Source organism: Sylvia atricapilla, chromosome 3, assembly GCF_009819655.1.
Source record: "Sylvia atricapilla isolate bSylAtr1 chromosome 3, bSylAtr1.pri, whole genome shotgun sequence".
NCBI classification, from domain to species: Eukaryota; Metazoa; Chordata; class Aves; order Passeriformes; family Sylviidae; genus Sylvia; species Sylvia atricapilla.
In genome coordinates this window covers 82,860,137-82,877,351 of record NC_089142.1, presented here as the reverse complement: position 1 = coordinate 82,877,351, position 17,215 = coordinate 82,860,137, and the positions used below count along the sequence as shown (strand labels likewise).

At 52.1% G+C, this 17,215-nt stretch overlaps 1 protein-coding gene across 3 annotated transcripts in view; it reads right to left on the bottom strand.

The window, feature by feature from the left end:
- Positions 1-17,215, bottom strand: part of TMEM63B (transmembrane protein 63B) — a 48,363-nt gene continuing 31,148 nt past the window's right edge. Inside the window, exons 4-25 of one of the 3 annotated variants that reach the window (XR_010743266.1) lie at positions 16,301-16,339; positions 12,724-12,814; positions 11,908-11,945; positions 10,998-11,140; positions 10,676-10,727; positions 10,297-10,405; positions 9,711-9,781; positions 8,842-8,922; positions 8,594-8,717; positions 8,377-8,510; positions 8,094-8,231; positions 7,661-7,814; positions 7,285-7,391; positions 6,438-6,524; positions 4,981-5,046; positions 4,678-4,840; positions 4,403-4,508; positions 4,122-4,289; positions 3,866-3,981; positions 3,572-3,652; positions 3,287-3,456; positions 2,459-2,544 (exon numbers count right to left, since the gene is read on the bottom strand). Coding sequence is in view for 2 of the 3 variants with exons in the window: in XM_066315995.1 (XP_066172092.1) it covers positions 2,380-2,544; positions 3,572-3,652; positions 3,866-3,981; positions 4,122-4,289; positions 4,403-4,508; positions 4,678-4,840; positions 4,981-5,046; positions 6,438-6,524; positions 7,285-7,391; positions 7,661-7,814; positions 8,094-8,231; positions 8,377-8,510; positions 8,594-8,717; positions 8,842-8,922; positions 9,711-9,781; positions 10,297-10,405; positions 10,676-10,727; positions 10,998-11,140; positions 11,908-11,945; positions 12,724-12,814; positions 16,301-16,339 (2,233 nt within the window). In the remaining variant the exon portion in view is untranslated. Of the gene's footprint in view, positions 2,545-3,286; positions 3,457-3,571; positions 3,653-3,865; positions 3,982-4,121; positions 4,290-4,402; positions 4,509-4,677; positions 4,841-4,980; positions 5,047-6,437; positions 6,525-7,284; positions 7,392-7,660; positions 7,815-8,093; positions 8,232-8,376; positions 8,511-8,593; positions 8,718-8,841; positions 8,923-9,710; positions 9,782-10,296; positions 10,406-10,675; positions 10,728-10,997; positions 11,141-11,907; positions 11,946-12,723; positions 12,815-16,300; positions 16,340-17,215 lie in introns of all 3 variants that reach the window. The other 2 variants (XM_066315995.1, XM_066315997.1) reach the window with 2 other exon arrangements.

The window sequence follows — 17,215 nt, the reverse complement described above, 5'->3', positions numbered from 1 at the left end:
AGGTTCCAGCCCTCAACCCCCTCCACAAAGAAAAGACTGCACAAACAATAGCTCCTTTTTTTCCTTTTTTTCTTTTGTACACAAATATATACAGGGTATTATACACATCTCTACACAGACAGTGCCACTCAGAACACACAGCTCTCTGTGGGCAGGGCCCCGACAGCCACAGAGGCAGCCCCAGAGCATGGCTGTACCTACAGAGACCATAGCATCCCAGCCCACCTGCTGGACCAGGAGCAAGGGCAGTAGGTGGGTGCAAGAATAGGGAAGCAGGATCAACAACCCCCCTGCCCCAGCCTGCGAGTGGACCGGGAACTCTCAGTTCTCATGCTCGTTTCATTCCTGGCCACTACCTGGAGGGGATGGGCCACTCTCACCATGCCCCTTCACACCCATGTGTGCTCCAGCCCCAGCTGAGCCCTGGAAGCTGGCGTGGCCTGCCCTTTCCATGCACTGAAGACCCACATCTCTTCTGTTCCATCCACCCTTTTCTCCAGGCCTGGAATTCCTATAGAGGTCTTGTACAGGAAAGGCAGCTATGTCCTCCCTGGAGCAGCCCCGCACCTGCTCTCTGTGGGTCTGGCTCCCTTCCTGTAGTTGGAGGCACAGGGGAGAAAAGCCGTGAGATGTGACCATCCTTCCTGGCAGCGGAGGTGGGCAGGGCTGGCACTTCACTTGTTCTGGTTGATTAAAGTGCTTGGAGCTCCAGGGCCAGCACAGGTGATTGAAAAGGTAAATGACTGTCCCCTTTCACCCGGCCCCTCAGGTCCTGGAGGGCACAGCCCCAGGGAGCTGGTGCAGCACCCACAGATGACAGGCAAAGGGAGGGTGATAGTGTCTGCAATGAGCACCAAACAGGATGGCGGCAGGGTTTGAGGGAAATAAATATAGCTAAATAGCAGAGGGATTTATTATTTTCCTTTACATTTTACACAGGGGGAAGGAATTGAGGGCAACTGATAGTGACCAGAAACCTCCTCACAAAGTGTCTTTAAACAGGGTCAGTCCTTCTTCCATGTGCCAGGGGCTCCAGTCTACCTCTCCCACCCATCCTGTTCCCTGCCTGCCTCTGGGACAGCTATCAACAGGGAGGGGGCAAGGGCAAGAGGTAGGAGAGGAACAACCCCCCTTTCAGGCTGGGTGGTGGCAGGGGAGCCTACACCAGTCAGGGCAGGTGAAGAAAGTCAGCATAGCCCCACGAGGCTTTTGTGCTCCTGAAGATGGTGGTCTTGGTTGGAGATGGCTCCTAGGGGCTGCTCTCCCAGGGGTCCCACCCTCTCTGACCACCTCAGTTGGGGGAAGACCCTGCAGCAGCTCAGGGAAGGAAGCCCATGGGGCCTCATTGTAACCAGGCAGTGCTGATCTTGCAGGGTGTTGAGGGCCTGTAGCCTGAGACCCTTTCTCCCCTCTCCCTAGCACCCAGGAGACCCCCACACAGCCCCCCACCCCCAAGCCCAACCCTGCTGTGCAGACACAGGGCAGAAAAGGGGGGGCTGCAGTACCACATGGGGGTCAGGTTGATTTTTTGAAAGGGGAGTAAAATGTGCAAAGAAAAATGCCACTTTAAATGATGCTGCAGACCCCTGCCTGTGCCCCTGGGGGAGGAGGGAACAGGACCTAGGGGAGAGGCTGCCTGCGCCTCCTCCTGCTCATGAGAAATGCCCTCAGCACCCCTGCAAGGGCCTGTCTAGCTCATGCCAACCCAGTACCCCTTCCCCGGCGTGATGCCACCCTTGACCATGAACCAGGCTGTCACCATCACCATCTCTGTGGTGAGGGGGAAGCCTGTCACCACCCCTGGGCCTGGGATGCTGCACACAACTGGATGCTGGAAGCAGTTGAGAAAGGGCACATGCAGGCCCAGGGAGAAGGTGCAACTAAAGCTAACCCCACCCTCGGTGGGGTTTCCAACAGACTGAAGTTTTTCGTTTATCACCTTCCTGTAAATCTAATAAATTATTAGTGTTTCTCATCAGCAAGACAGGGGATACACTTGCCTGCTCAGAAGATCCCAAATATTCCCCTTATGCCCCTTCCCACAAGGCACCCAGCTTTCCTCCTCCCTGCAGGTCCAGGGCAGCACCACGGGGTTATGGTCCCCCTCCTCCCCAGCCTCTGGGAGTCTGGGGTCCAGGGATGCATTGAAGAAGGTAGCTAGTAAAGAGCATGCCTGCCGAGCAGCCGGGCTGGCGCAGGGGTGGAGGGGCAGGGAGATGGAGAGCTTGCAGCAGGGCCTCTGCCCTCACAGAAGGCAGCGGCCCTGGGGGTGGGAGGGCGAGGGCAATAGCCAGCACCCTCAGGTGCCTCTTCCCAGGTCTCTGTGCACACAGCCTGCCCTGCTCCTGGGCCTGCTTCCCCTCCCGCCCTTTGAGGTCCCTACTGGTGGATCTCATTCTCTATCAGACTGTCCTCACACGACTGGAAATCTGTGTCATTCATGCCATCTGCGTTGATGAGCTCCTCATCCTGCGATCCCTGCTCCTCCGACTCTGTTGCTTCGCCCTCCGGCGAGGAGTCCTGCAGCACTTGGGCGATGTACTTCTGTCAGGGCCAGCCATGGGGCAGGGAGAGAGCAGAAACACATGTGAGTCTAGGGAACTCCTCCAGGAAGCAGAGCACAGCACACTAAGCACCATGCATGAGGCTGAGCACGGGAATATGCTGGGAGTGCAAAGAAGCATCCAGACTCCATGAAATATACCAGGAAAGGTGTAAGAGTGGGGCTTGGCCCTGGAACACTGGATGTGTTTCCAACGCCAGCATTCTGGGACAGGGCACCTGGGCTGGGAAAGAATGTGACTTCTCAGGCTCTTTGGAGCCCATGTGAACTGGAAGACACTCCCTTTTTTGCCAGTAGATGTGTCCTTGAAGCTCTGCCTGCCTCTTACAGGGATTCTCCTTTTGGCAAAATGTTGCTGCTCTTAGGTGTCTGGAGACTAGAAAGAAGCCTGGATTACATGTGCACACCCCAGCCCTGCTCTCCCGAGGAAGCAGGAGGCTCTGCTTTACCCCATCTCTGCAGCCCTGCGTAGATCCCTACTACAACAACCTTGTGGAAGGAAGCAGTTGGAGTGAGCTGGTAGAGCAAGGTGAAGTTCTGAAAACCGACTCTGGGAGTCTCAGAATGTTGGACAGGGGAGAGGAGTCCCCAAAGCACTTCCATAGCCTTCAAGGCAATGTCCACAGAGACCCCCTTTGTGTTGGCACTAGGACAAGCCCGGTGGGTGACAGCCTCTGCTGGCGTGCAAGCGTGCAAAGATGCAGAATGAGAAGGGAGACTGACCCGGCTGGATTCACTGTCCCAGCCGAAAGAGAGACGGAAAGTAAATGCACAGCATCTGAGGAGCAGCGGGAAAGAGGTGCGTGTGTGGGGGTTACACTTCATCACCCAGAGCAGGTGGGGGGCGCAGTGCCCAACAGTTGCCTCCCACCCTCACTGGGAGGATCCAGGTGCTGACTCAGAAAAATGAGAAGTGAGGAGTGAGGTACTCATACAGGGAGTTACCTCCCCCTTTTAAAACTCAGATAAGGAGTGTGCCAGGGCACAGAGGTGGGGATAGTGACTCACAGCTGATTTGGGAGCCGGCAGATTTGTGACAGGTCTCCCATTCTGCCTGTTGTCCATGGCATCGACTTCTGTGTGGTCAATCTAGAGAGAAAAGGAGTAATTGAGACTGCCAGGGCAACATACTTGCTGTCCCACTTCAGGCAGCAGAGACAGCCTCAGGACTATCCCCTCTGTGAAATCAGAGTTGACAAGCTCTGCTGAAGAACAGGTTGGGACCTTCCAGAGCCCCTGCTGTCTTGTGGTTGAGCTGTGCTACAAAGGAGAAGAGTCCTGCACCCAGCCATTCTGCCTCACCTTGTAGTTGTGAGCGCTGAGGTATTTGAAGTGCCCAAAGCAGACGTGACACAGGCAGATCACAATGGTGATCACGAGGACCACAAAGGTGAACATGGATGTAGGGGCCAGGAACCCTGGGGCAAAGGAAAACCAAAGTGACAGTGTCAAAAGGACCGTGACCATGCTCTGTGGCTGGAGGCTGCCAGGATCAGAGCCTGGCCAGGGAAGCGGCTCAGCAGGAGCCTAAGGACTGGTGTGCCAGCCCAGCACTCACCTGTGCGCACTGTGGAGAAGAAGAGAAGCCAGAAGAGGCAGAGGATGGGGGCTGCCACCACCTGATTCACAGCTCCTGAATGGATCTTCTTGTCCAGCTTGGCAGGCAGGTAAGCATAATACAGGTTGTATCGGTCCACCAGGTGCTTAAGCAGCATGTACATGAGCCCTGGGAGAAGGGGAAGAAAGCCAGACAAGTAGGGGCATCAGCCTCTTTGCTAGACTGAGAGGGAATATCTCCCCTCCATCTCTGGCACAAGGTGGCAGTGGGATATTGCCTACCAAAAGGGACGATGATGGGGCAGGTGATGCTGTATGTCATGACTACAGTGAAGACGCACATCATCCAGGCATAAGCAGCCCCAAACTGGAACTCGTAGGCCTGGTGCTGCAGGAGGGAATGGAGACCCATCAGCAGGAGTACCGTGAGAGCCGAGTGGGTATGTGCAACACACCCAGCTCTACACACAGCACTGGGCGAGCCCCGCGGGGGGCCCACTGCAGCACTGCCCTCCTTGGGCGCAGGCCACACCCCGTCCCTCAGCCCCGCTACATACTCGTTTGACGTTCCTCCGCTCGGCCGCCGAGCGGGCCAGGCAGAGGCGTATCATGTACATGAGCAAACCAGGGATGCGCAGCAGGTCCATGGCATTCCCGATGAAGGCAGAGGCAATAACATAGTTGACAAAGAAAGCCCCATTGTCTGGCAGGAACACACACCTGGGGAGATGCAGCAAGAGCGAGGCTGCAAAGGGTGCTCCTTCCTTGCAGGGCAGCAGCTGGGAGCCCCCATAACCTTTGGATGCTGACAAGAACCACCCCCCATTGTAAACAAAGCCTTTCTGCTCAACTCCACTTACTCAAATCGCACGGCAGCTTCGGCAAGGAATTTTTTGTCAAACAACCAGCGGAAAAATACATCCAAGCTGTGGGGGAAGAAGGCAAGAAGGAAAGATGAACCATCAGAAGCAGAGACAGACAGAAATGCACATGGCAAATATATAGAAGCTGCTCTAGAAGGATCGAAAGCTCTGACCATAGACTGCTTTACTCCCATAGGCTGATGGAGTGTGTCACCAGAAATTATGTAAACTGGACACTGGAAAAAATAAAACAACAAAATAATGCAACACTCAAAAAGGGATGGAAAGCTTCCCATTCATGTGTGTTCTTATCCCTTTACCCTGAGCCTATCAATATTTTTCCTCTCTCCTCTGTTTGGGAGCAATATCCATGTAAGGAACTGACTGACTCTACAGAAGAAATTGGTTAGGTACAAGGTACCTTCCAACAAGAGATTTAAAAAATCCATTAGAAGAAAAAAATCCCATCTTCCTCAGTTTTGATCTTTTCATCTAAAACCATCCAATCCTCTGGCACTGGTGGAGTACAGAACTCAACACGCAACAGCAGGGGGATCGACTCCTCAGAAGGAAGCACAGCTGGTTTTGTGGTCAAAATGCGAATCTTCTGAGAGCATTCACCTATCCAAGATGCAAGTTTACATGCAACAAGGCTTTTTTTAATCTGTGTTACAGTCCTGTAGTCACCCAGTGGGATGAAGGACTATTCTTCTGCCACTATCAGAGGGTTTGTTTATTCTCAGGAGCTGCCTGACATCACCACTGTGGGGCTGTATCTCAAATATGGAATTTAGTGCGATCTTTAAGATTCCTGACCCCACAATATGTAAAGAATGAACTAGCACAGTTAGAGTTCCCTGTCCCCCACCCACTCCCCAGCTTTTTCTTCCTCACACTATTCCCCTGCTTGGCCCCTGTTCAGCGCTGGAGCCCACACCAATGGCTGGCAGGTGATGTGTCAGGGTTTCCCACAGGGCAATTCTATAAATGCTGCAGAAAGATTTGAGGCATAAACCCAAAGAGATGAACACTTCTGTACCCACACTATCCCACCCAGCCAAGCAGCGCAATCTATTCAGGTTCTGGCTTAAAGGGTGAATTTACTAGTTGTGTGCAAAATGGACTGCACACTGAGCACAGAGGTGGAGAATGCCTTCTTCACCAACAGATGTTGAGCAGACTTTTCACACGTACTCATCTACCATGCCAACTTTTGCTGCATTATTTGTAACAATGTGTCTGCAGATTGAGTCAATAAAGTCCTAAAGACCCAGTCATGTTTGGTCTGGCCTGTTCTCCCTCAACTAAAATTAAACACCAGTCTCTCAAGGGGATGGTGGCCAGGGCACCAGTGCAGTGAGGAAAGGATGTAAAAAGAAGAGAACAATCAGGGTGCACCTCAACTCTTTGTGCTCCACATCTCTGTACTTGCCTTCCTTGCCCACAATCCCTACCTGCTCAGGCCCAGCGATGGCAGCAGCAAGACCATGAAGATGAGGAAGGTGTAACACTTGTGCATGGTTGTCCTATTCTCTCCAGACCTGAGGACAGAGAGGCTGTTAATCTTTCACCCCACCAGCCACACAAGCTGTGCTCCCAATGGCTTTCCATCAGTAAGCACTTCCCAATATCTAATCTAAATCCCACCTTGTCTGTTCCTAGTACATTAATACATCTCCTTTCCCTCCAACATATTTGAAATCCATTATGGAGTCTCCATTCCTTTCCCCTTATCTCATGGGCTCTGCAATCATCTTTCTTGACCTGCAATCCAAGAGCTGGTGACCCCCTCCCCACTAGTCTCTGCAACACAGATCAGAAAACAAAGTTTACATTGCGTGTCCTGTGAGGAATGTGCCTCACAAGCAGCATGCTTCTAGTGCTCTGCACTTCAAGTTCCTTCCCTGTGACCAGAAGCCAGAGCAGCTAAAATAATTTTCCCTTGGAATTGCTGCATCTTACACATGGTACAGGCACACCACCCTTTCCTGCTCACCTGAGCCAAGACTTCCCTCACTACTACCATTTCTCATAGTGACCAGCCCCAACTCCTTCCAGCTTTCTTCTTGTAGGCCTGTCAAGCTCTGCTCAGACAACCATGCTGAACAACAGCTGAAGACTGGCAGAACAGCTGTCCACACTAGTCCGCAGGTGCCCAAGTGGTGCAGCGTAACACCATGCTTGGAGTAGAAGACATAAATTCAAGCAGAAAGATCTAACCCATAGGTTTATGTCAGTGAGAAGTGTCTAGCAGCCAATTAGCTCACTGAGAAGGTAAGAACAGGTGCTGGCTGCCCTTACCTGGTCCAGTGTGCTTCGAAGAAGGCAGAGTAATATACAATGGTGGGCAGAAGAGCAGAGAAGCACCACAGCAGCAGGGTGGGGAAGAACTGGGTGATGATTGGGTTCTGCAACAAGGCAGAGAAGAAATCACATGTTACATGATGCACCAGCTCTTGTACCAGTCACAGGTACAGCTGCTTTTGCTGATAGCAAGGCCCCAGTACTGTGACAGCCACAGCACCCTGCCCAGGCTCAGCACCTCCCTCACAGTCAGGCTGACAGGACCCAGGGAACAATGACAATCTCTCTCCCCATCCCCAGCCTTGCAGGGGGATGTTGTGCCTTGCGGTGGTTCCTATGTTACCCACCCTGCACCTGCCTCCAAAGTCCTTACATTGAGGTACTCCACAGGCTTGGTGACATTGAACTTGTCCATAGTGGTGATGATGATAGCAGGAGTGGTGAGAAAGAAGAGAAGGATGAAGAGGACCACATTAATCACAAAGCAGCGGATCCACCATATAAAGCCCCGGATGGAGAGGTGCTCCCTGGGAGGGAGAAAGAGTGCATCAGGATGGCTGCACAGGCTAGAATACCAGATGTGGGGCTTTGCATGCACACCACAACCCAGCCTGGTGAACAGCACTTGGGGTGCCAGCCCATGGCTTTCCCTCTCCCAGTCAGATCAGACCTCTAGCTCAGTCAGGCTGGGCTTCTTTGGCAAGATCAACTCACTCAAGTTACCAGAGGAGCAGATGAAGAGGGAGAAAGGGGGGGTGCACCCCTTTCCCACTGGCAGGGCCACTGAACCCTACAGAGCTGCTCACCAGTAGATGTTCTGCGGGTCAGGAGCATAACTGACAGTCCAGTTGGAGACATGGAGGGACTCGCTGCAGGAGGAGGCTCTGGGCTCCCCACGGCATGCACAGCCCTGGCACTTACAAGCGTTGAAATCTTTGAGGATTCTGGACAAGAGAAAGAGGGACATGCTGACACAAAAGGCTGGCAGGCACAAGCCGAGGGGATGCCTTAGTGCTGCTGTTCTTCTGATTTAAGGCAAAGGCTGGGACAAGTCACCTTCTTGGGGAGGGCAGGACCGTCTGTACTCACATGGCTGTGATGGTCTCGTTGTGGAAGGTGACAAAGGCCATCCCCAGAGGCTTTTCATTCACCTTCTCCTTCTCCCGCTTGTAGTCATCTTTGAGCTTCTCCTCCAGCTTGGTATAATACTCAATGGCCTCCACCTGAGCAGAAGGACAGAGGTCAGAGGAGAGAACATCTGGGGACCCAAGCTTCGGGACCTCCAACACCTCCAGCTCTCCCCTACCTCCTCACAGCCCCTGATGGCACAGCAGCACAGGTGCCCACAGGGCTTGGGGTTGATCATGGATGGGGTGTTGTCCTTGCTCTGCAGGTTGGTGAAGTAGATTCGTCCACGCTCAGCTTTCTTCCTGAAACATGAGAGTGGAAGAGAAGGAAGAAAGAGGGTGACTCATAAAAGCTCTGTGGCACCAGACTTCAGGGGGTATCAGCAACATCAACCCACCCTGCCTTTTCTCCCAAAATAGAGGTTACCTCTCTGCATCGAGGAACATCAGCCGGGCAACATCATAGCAGGGACGGGCCTCCAGGACAGTGCAATTGGCATAGGCCTCCCTGTGGATGAGAAGCATCAGTTCATCACAACTGGCACCAAAGATACCCCTCACGCAAACTCCAAGTGTTCAGGACTTCTCTCTGGCCCTGAGAAGAGTGTCCTGGGCTGTGATGCAAACCAAGAGTTTGCAGGGGAGCCTGCAGGCTCTGTCCCTTGCAGTGGACACAAAATACAGGGCAAATACTACGTCCTTTAGGCTTTGGCACAAGGACCCTTTCTGGACTTATGCCCTATAGCAGCTAGGAGCCTTTCTGACTCCACACCCCCCTCTGCCTTCATAGACTTGTAATCAGAAAGAGGCAGAAGGATGCCCAAAGGGTATAAAGCATTTATTTTCTACCCATGGTGCTTCTAAACATGGTACTGACAGTGAGGTTCTGACAGAAGAGGAATTTAATTTTCTTGGTAAACAAATATACTTTCTACAAGGACTGTAATCAGGGCAGCAGCACAACATCCCACAGTCACTGCTTGAGCACCTCCTGCCTGTATGTCATCTGTGAACTCAACTACAACTCAAGACATGCCCTGCCCATTGTTTACCACACTGACCCCCTATGGCTTTGCAAGAGATAGGTGGGCATATCCCAAGGCACAAAACAAAGGATACTTCAAATTCAGACAAATAGCAGAAAAATAAGAGTGAGAAGCCCAAAATAAAGGTATTCACCAATTTTGCCTAGCTCTCTGCTGTCAGTGTATTATTGCCATTCCAGATAACACTAGTACTACCCTAATAAAAACATTCCTGTTACGGAGCAGTCTTTAGGGACACAGTGAGACTTACTCAAAATGTTTCTTGATCTTCTCTGGCTCAGCATATTTTGAGATCCCATTGATGAATAGAGTTCGCTTAACCTGGAAAGAAGAGAGAAAGGAGAGGACAGTTAGGTGTGGATGGTGTAAAAGACCTGCTGCAGCAAGACCCCCTCCCAAGACCTGTGAAAATGATGAAAAATGATGGCCCCATCAATTCTAGCTACCATGGCTCTCCTCCTGTGTTTCTGCTACGTGTTGTCATCCTGCACCCAGATGCGCTGCAGACTGATAGGCTAGGGACTTACACCACAGGTGCTTGAACAGAAACACGGCTACCCTTCAGAAATGAAGAAGGCAAAGGCAGCTGGAACAACCCCTAAGGAAGAACGGGGTCCTTCCATATGTTTACCCAGTGCAGGCCTCTCCTGTTTCCCTACAGGCAATCATGGCAGTTGCTCTGGAGGTGATCTGCCTTTGGCCTGGCAGAATAAAAACAGCCAAATCATGACAGCGCTAAATTGCTGTGGAAATTGGGGTGCTCGCCTCCAAGGCTACCTGACTTGACCACAGGGCATGGGAAAATGTGCCTGGGAGAGTGGCCAGATCCTGCTCACCAAGTCATCCTCTTTGTAGCGCATCTTGGAAGTGTGCCGGCGCATGCTGTACACTGTCAGCAGCAGGTACAGGAAAGCAAAGGTGGTGTGCAGCCACAGCAGGTTATTCCTGTCACAAAGGAGGCCACAAAGGTCAGTGCAAGGTTGCTACTACAAGTCTGTGTATGGCTGGTCAGGCCCTGAAGGCACTGGGGCATTAGCATAGCACCCAGATGCCGTACAACTAAATTCCAGGAGCTCAGCCTGGAAATTGGAGCAGGGACAGTAGCCTCACAGCAAGGGCAGAAATACAGCCTAAAGGAGATGAGGCTCTGCAGCAAGTGAACATTTACAAAACACCCCTTGAGGGCCTCAATTACCCACCCCTGCCTACACATACCCAGACTTCAGGTTAGCGATAGTTGTCCTCCCAAAGCTGTAGGCATTGTTTTCTAGAGAGAAAGAGGCAGACACAAACACGTTCAGTTATACTGAGTGGGACAGAGCACCACTAGAGTGAGCTACAGCAAGAGTATCACCTGCTGAATACCTAAAAACCCAAGCTACACAGGATGACCCTGTGGATGCACTACACTCAAAGTGAGACAGCAGTTAGGGTTTGTCTGTGTTCATGCTGTCCTGCCCTCCACTGCTACCCAGTGGTCTGGAACATGGTGTTGAAAGCAGATGCCCCAGCCCAGCCAAAGGCTCCTCGTTCTCACCTAGCAGGTCCCCTGAGAAGTTGACAGGTAACACGATGCCCACGGAAAGCACACCCACAACCACGAGCAGCCCAATGATGTGCCTCTGGAAGGACAGGTAGTGCACTGCATCAACCCCGCACTTGTCCCGGATCTCATCATCCCTGCCAGGGAGAGAAAAGCTGTCAGGCAATTTTCTGCACTTCCTCAAGCGCAGGAGAAAAGTACAGAGCTGCAGCTGCCCTCCTGATCTGAACATACATAGCACCCCTTGTTCTGCCCCACAGAGCTGTAGCCAGACTCTGGATTTGGAAGCCCAGCATTCAGTCCTGAAGCAGCCTGGGCAGAAACCTGCCTGTGCAATGATTACCTGCCTGTGCCCTGCTCTCTGTCCCCCAGGAGAGGCAACTGGACATCTTATACCCTTCAGGTGGGCCTTGCCTTCCCTGCTAAGATACAGATAGTGATGCTTTCCCACAGCATTCTCAACAGAAGTGCTTGGGAGACTGCTCCTGTGCATCATCAAGCTGAGGGTGTCTCCCTGCATCCGCCAGTGCCCTCCTCATAGCCATCCCTGGGACAGCAGAACCCCTAGCAAGAGTGCCAGGGAGATTAGTATCTTTGCAGAGCAGTGGACAGTGTTTCTGAGATGGGACTGTGTGGGGCAGCCAGGGGCCTGGGTTCTCTCTGTCACAGACTCATTTTGTGAGTCACTTATTTTGTCACTTGCTTATTTTGGCTTTAGGACTCCTCATGTAGTCCTGTCTTTGCTTGTTCTCTCCACAGGGCAAATTTCACTTGTGCTTTTCAGAGAGGGGGCTGCAGCAAAGGCAATGACTTCATGAAGCTGTATTGCACTGGGTGTCCCAACAACCCTGTACTGCCCTTCCTTCCCCACGTGGGTCCTCCATGCAGGTCTTGGGGCACTTACTTTATCCTGAAGATGGCTGTCAGCCAGGAGCAGAAACCCTATGCAAAAAGAAAACAGGACAGTTTCACAACACTCTGTGTTCCTTTATCCCAGCTCCCTCTCTCAAAGGTTTCAGGGATTAGGCTGGTATCCTTGCACATCCACATATGTGGCTCAGGGGAGACAGACACAAGCACCAGATGTGCAGAGCCACAAATGGGCCAAGGTGAAGGGGGTGACAATGCTACTCCATGGAGCACAACACAGGTTGGATTCTGCTGTGTGGCTCTCCCCTACCTACTGGCAGCTCAACCTTCCAGGCAACCCATAGGCTCCTGGCTCATATGGAAGCTCTCCAAAGCATGGCAGACCCAGAAAACTCAGCATACAGGTACTTTAGCCATCATGCTGGACAAGAGAATCTCTGTAAGGACCTGAATGTAGGCTGGGCCAAGGCACTGCTCCTCAAAGGACACCTGGGTGAGCTTGACCTCTCCATCCATCACACCCATTATCCTCCCCTTGAGCGAGGAAAAACCCAGTAGAGGTAGACTGCAATGTGAGGAAGAGCTGGCAAGTAAGCATTGTTTGTAACGCTGAGATTATAGGCTGGACAGATGTCTGTTAAGCCACAGTGATGTAGAGCCTATTTATTTAGGCACATGTCTAAGAGCTGCATAGTTCCTTGAGCTCTACACTGCACTCACATGCTACAAGATGTGGGATTTAAGGCCCAGGAATAGGCAAAAGTGTTTCTTCTGCAGAGCCCTTGGTTCAGCCAAGCTGTGGGTTCCTGGCCCCGCAAAGCCAAAGCATTTGACTCCTGTGGCTACTCACATTGTCCCTCTGGTCGAAGTCCACGGAGCTGGAGACGGAGGTGAGGCGCTCGTAGCGGTCATGGTTGTCAGAATGCAGGGCGGAGGCTACGCTAAAATGACAAGTGGGAGGTGAGGGAGAAGGTTAGAAGATGCCAAGAGGCAGCCTGGCCAGGAACCAAGAGCACCCAGGAGACAAGATGTTAATTCAGGTCAGTTTGCATCCGGTGAGGTGAAGAGAGGTAAGATCAGAGGTAGCAGTATAGAGAGAACCCTCTTCCGATGGCATGCTGAGCCTGGCAAAGCCCATGGGCTTAGCCCATGGATGCTACTTGTTTGGCACCTTCTGAAAGGCACCCAATACTATGTGACAGACCCTGCAAGGAGAGGCTGGCAGAGGCTGCCACAGAGGAGAGGTGAGGTCTGTTTAGCACAGGGTTTAGATAGCAGAAAGGAAGAGAGAACTGGAGGCTGCCACAGCCCCTCTGGCTCTGGCATAGTTGGAGAGGCACTGGGAGCGGCTTCTGTCCTCGGGAGGAGGACCTTGCTCGTCTTCAGGAAGAGGAAGGAAGGAGTCTGGTGGGATGCATCCTGCTACACCAGTCCTCCCCACCCTTAATTCTTCAGTGCAGGAGGAAGAATGCCAGGCTCAGTGCAACCTGCTTCTCAGCCTCAGCTGAGCCTCCAGCCTGGAAATCCCTTGAGCAGGAACAGGACAGACAGCTACAAGTGAATGTCTCCATGGTAAAGGACAGGAAAGCAAAAGCGGTGAATATCATGAAACCACTTTACTCCAGTCAGAGGCAGGGACCTAGATGAAGAACCTGCAGCAGAAGCATCCAAGGCTGACAATAGCCCCCACTATAAATAGAGGCAGAGAGCAGCTGGAAAAGGAAGTAAGAAAATGGTCCAGAGACCTAAATTAAATAGCACTTGCAAGATGACAACAGCAGGCTGGGATCTTGTAGGTGCAAAAAGAGATGTGACTGATCTGAAGGCTAGAAACAAAGGGAATAAAACGAATGAAAATATGGTCTGCCTGTAGTCAGTACAGGCTCAAGGAGGGTAAGACAGGCAAGAACACAGAGAAACCACTGCTGAGAGACAAATGCTAGAGAGGAGGTGGATGACACTACGGGAAGGAGAACAAGCAGAGATCCTCATGGGCATTCTGAAGGTAAGTGGATGAGACACATGGCCTCTCTCAGAGCAGAGCAGCACCTGCTGAGTCCTCAGTTCCTAGCTGGAAGTAACAGAGACAGTGGAAAGGAGATTAGCTGAAGGTCAGGGGACTGCAGCAGCGCAGATTAGACAGTGGTGTGCAGCCTTGCCTCTGTGCAGCCCAAAACTCTGGTCTGCTGGAGGGACAGAGACAGCTGTGACCCAGCTCTCAGACCTTCAGCTCTTTATAATCACAGAGGCCTTGCAGCTGGGCACAGGAAGCGAGGGTGAATTTCTGCTGAAGACAAATTTCTGCCCTGAGAAAAGCCCAGCATGATGACACCATGAGCTTTTGGATAACCAGGACAACTCAGCTCTGTGCAGGGGGATGCAGTGATGATAATCAGGATGACCTGAAGTGTTTAGAAGACAGAGGACACAAAACCTTGCCTCAGATGGAAAGCTGAACAGGGAGCTCCATCAGCTCTGGACCTGCACCTGGATGGAGACTTTTAAAAGCAAAGCACTGATACCGCAAGTGGGTGAAAGCAAGATTGCCCCAAATCACAAGATTAAGGTGGGAGCCTGCATGATGCAAGTTTGGTGCAGACCTTGCCAGGGAAGGAAAAGGACAGAGTCTGGGTCACAGCTAGCATCAGGCCGAAGGAATCACAGGCTCCAAGAGGGCAGGCCAGGCATGCCATGGAAAGGGCTTGCTGGGGTGTGAAGCTGGAGGTGACTGCACAGGTGGCAAGCCCCACAGGGCTCTGTGATCACTTCCCTCCTACGCAGAGATGGAAGAGGGTTGCTATGACCTCCCAGTGCAGACTGAGTTGCTAACTGAGACTGCTGATGGCTCCTGCAAGCTCTGACAAGCGGCAGGACAAGGGCACAAGGTTCTCAGGGAAAGGGAACACATCAGAGGAGGATGTCCTCTCCCACAAAGAACAATGTTGTACATTCAGGGGCTGGGAGCACCAGGTAACATATACATGTTCCTAAACCACCACCTGTCATGACACTCCTCGGCAGAGAACGGCTGGGGACGGGAATGTGCCATTAGCCTTGAAGGAGAACATACAGAATGAGACTTCCTCACTGAGTTTGGGAGGGTTTTGGAGGCTTCTGGCTGCTAATACTGTCCCAGCTCATGCAGTAGTTTTAGGGGTGGTATGTGTGGTGTTTGGAACAGATAGCTCCAGCAAGCTCAAATGAAAAACAGGAGCAGGAAGAAGTCTCTGGAGAGAGACAAGCACTTGTGAAAATAGATGAAGTGGCCTCCTAAAAAATCCTCATAGCATGATGGCTCTACTACCTCTGCCTTACTCCCCCCACAAGATGTTAGCAGTGAAAAGTTGCCAGACACACCTGAAGCAGGGCCAACCACTAGTGAAGCAGTCAAGCATGAGTGAGAGGTCCCCTCTGTGCCATGTACCACAGCGACCACCAGTTCTGTTTGAACAACTTCAACTGCTCTGCTCCTGAGGGCAAGGATCAGCTGCAAAACCAGGCACATTCTTGTATCCTCTTTAAGGCAGTAGCAGGCCCCTGCTATGCAAGTGGGAAAAAGAGGCTGCAGCTTGCTGCCTTGGCCTCAGACACAAATCAGTGCAGCTGAAGTGACCATGGCAGGCTGTGCACTGCCAGCTCATCATCCCCTCTGCAGCACATACCACCCAGTCAGCAAGGCTGTTTTTTTCTCAGGCACAAAAGCAGCAAGAAAGAGGTAAGAACAGGGAGGACAGTCCATGGTAGGGCTTAATGGGCACCACAAGTCCAAGGTGATGAGGGATGCTTCCAGCAGCCCTGAGGCAAAAGGTTTCTGCCACAGGAGAAGAGAGAAAAAAATCAAGGGTGTTGCCTTGCTGGGTGTGGGTTTAGGTAGCAAGGGACAAGGGCGAAAGGTTGCCCTGGTCCCAGCAGCCTCATGGGAGAAAAAAGAAAGACAGTACTCTTACCAGATCCTCTGTGCATCTGCCTACCCTTGCAGATGGCAAGACAACAGCTCTTGTGGCAACCTGGCACAAGAAGGACCAGGCAAAGTAGCCTCCCTTGCACCTGAGTGACCTGAGTGTACTGTGGGCTCAGGCAAGCAGGTTTGTTTATTCCATCAGAGGGCAGGATTGCTGGACACAAGCAGATAGAGCAGACCATGTGATACAGCACCCTCTGTCTTGGTCAGGACTGAGAGCTCCCTGGCACTGCTGCTCCCAAGGAACATTTAAGGGCTACTAGGGGAAAATCAGGGTGTGTTCAGCTGTGGTAGTGGATGACACAAAGGGGAGGGAAAGAGCACAAATCCACTGAGAGACAAAAATTCATGCCCAAACTCCCAGCCATTTATATTAGTTCATTAGCAAGATAGCTGCAAGAAAAAAGGAGAGACAGGTTGTGAGCAAGGAAGAGAGAAGAAATGAGACCCTGAAAAAACAACATACTATTCCCGCTCCTCTCTTTCCGTCTCCCAGCGTCGGCGCCTGGGGACACAGAAACAGAAAGGGAGAGGTTACAACCACAGGAGTAGGTGCTGAGTTCTCCTCTTCTGCAGGGAACTATGCATCCAACATGGCTCCCCATCATCCTGAAGAAGAGAAACCTGCCAATGGTCAGGCTGGAGAAGAACCTCCTTCCAAGCCCAGCAACGCCTCAAGTCACAGCAATCTGGCATACCCACTGGTCCAGGGGCAGAATGCTTTGCTGCCAGCTGAAGGCTTCACTGGGAAGGTGACCTGGCTCCACATCATGGATGTTGCAGGGAGCTCCTGAGTGACAGGGTCAGGTAGGAGAGACTGCAGGGACTGCCTCGCTGCCATCTGAGCTCCCCTTCCATGTATCTCCTCCCCACACAGGCAACAAACACACATGCACACCCCTCCTGAAAATCTCATCCTATCCCACAGATAAGCCAAGTAGCATGGACTCCTCCCTGTGACCACATTCCTGTTGATCCACAGCTTGATTCACAGCCACCCTGTCCCTCTCCCTGTGCTTATCAGCTCTCCCTCTCCAAACAGCTGGCACCCATCTATCTTTCTGTCTACAGCCACTGCTTGCACTCCCTTGCACCCAAGGTGCTCAAGCACCTCAGAGAAAATCCAGCCCTCTCTCCTCACAGGAGGCCAGAGCAGTGCAGCCCCCTGTAGCTTCCTGCCAGCACCTGGATCCAGACTGCTTAACCCTGCTGCCCTCTCCCCATTGAGGTCTCCTGTGATTATTCCTTTCTCCTTGTTTCCTTTCCACTACCTCTGTACAGCTGATTTCCCCAGTCAGACCAGGAAAATTCCTGGTTCAATGCTGGATCAAAACAACTCTTTCTACTGTTGTGCAGGGAATGCTCCCTCTGCTGTGGAGCT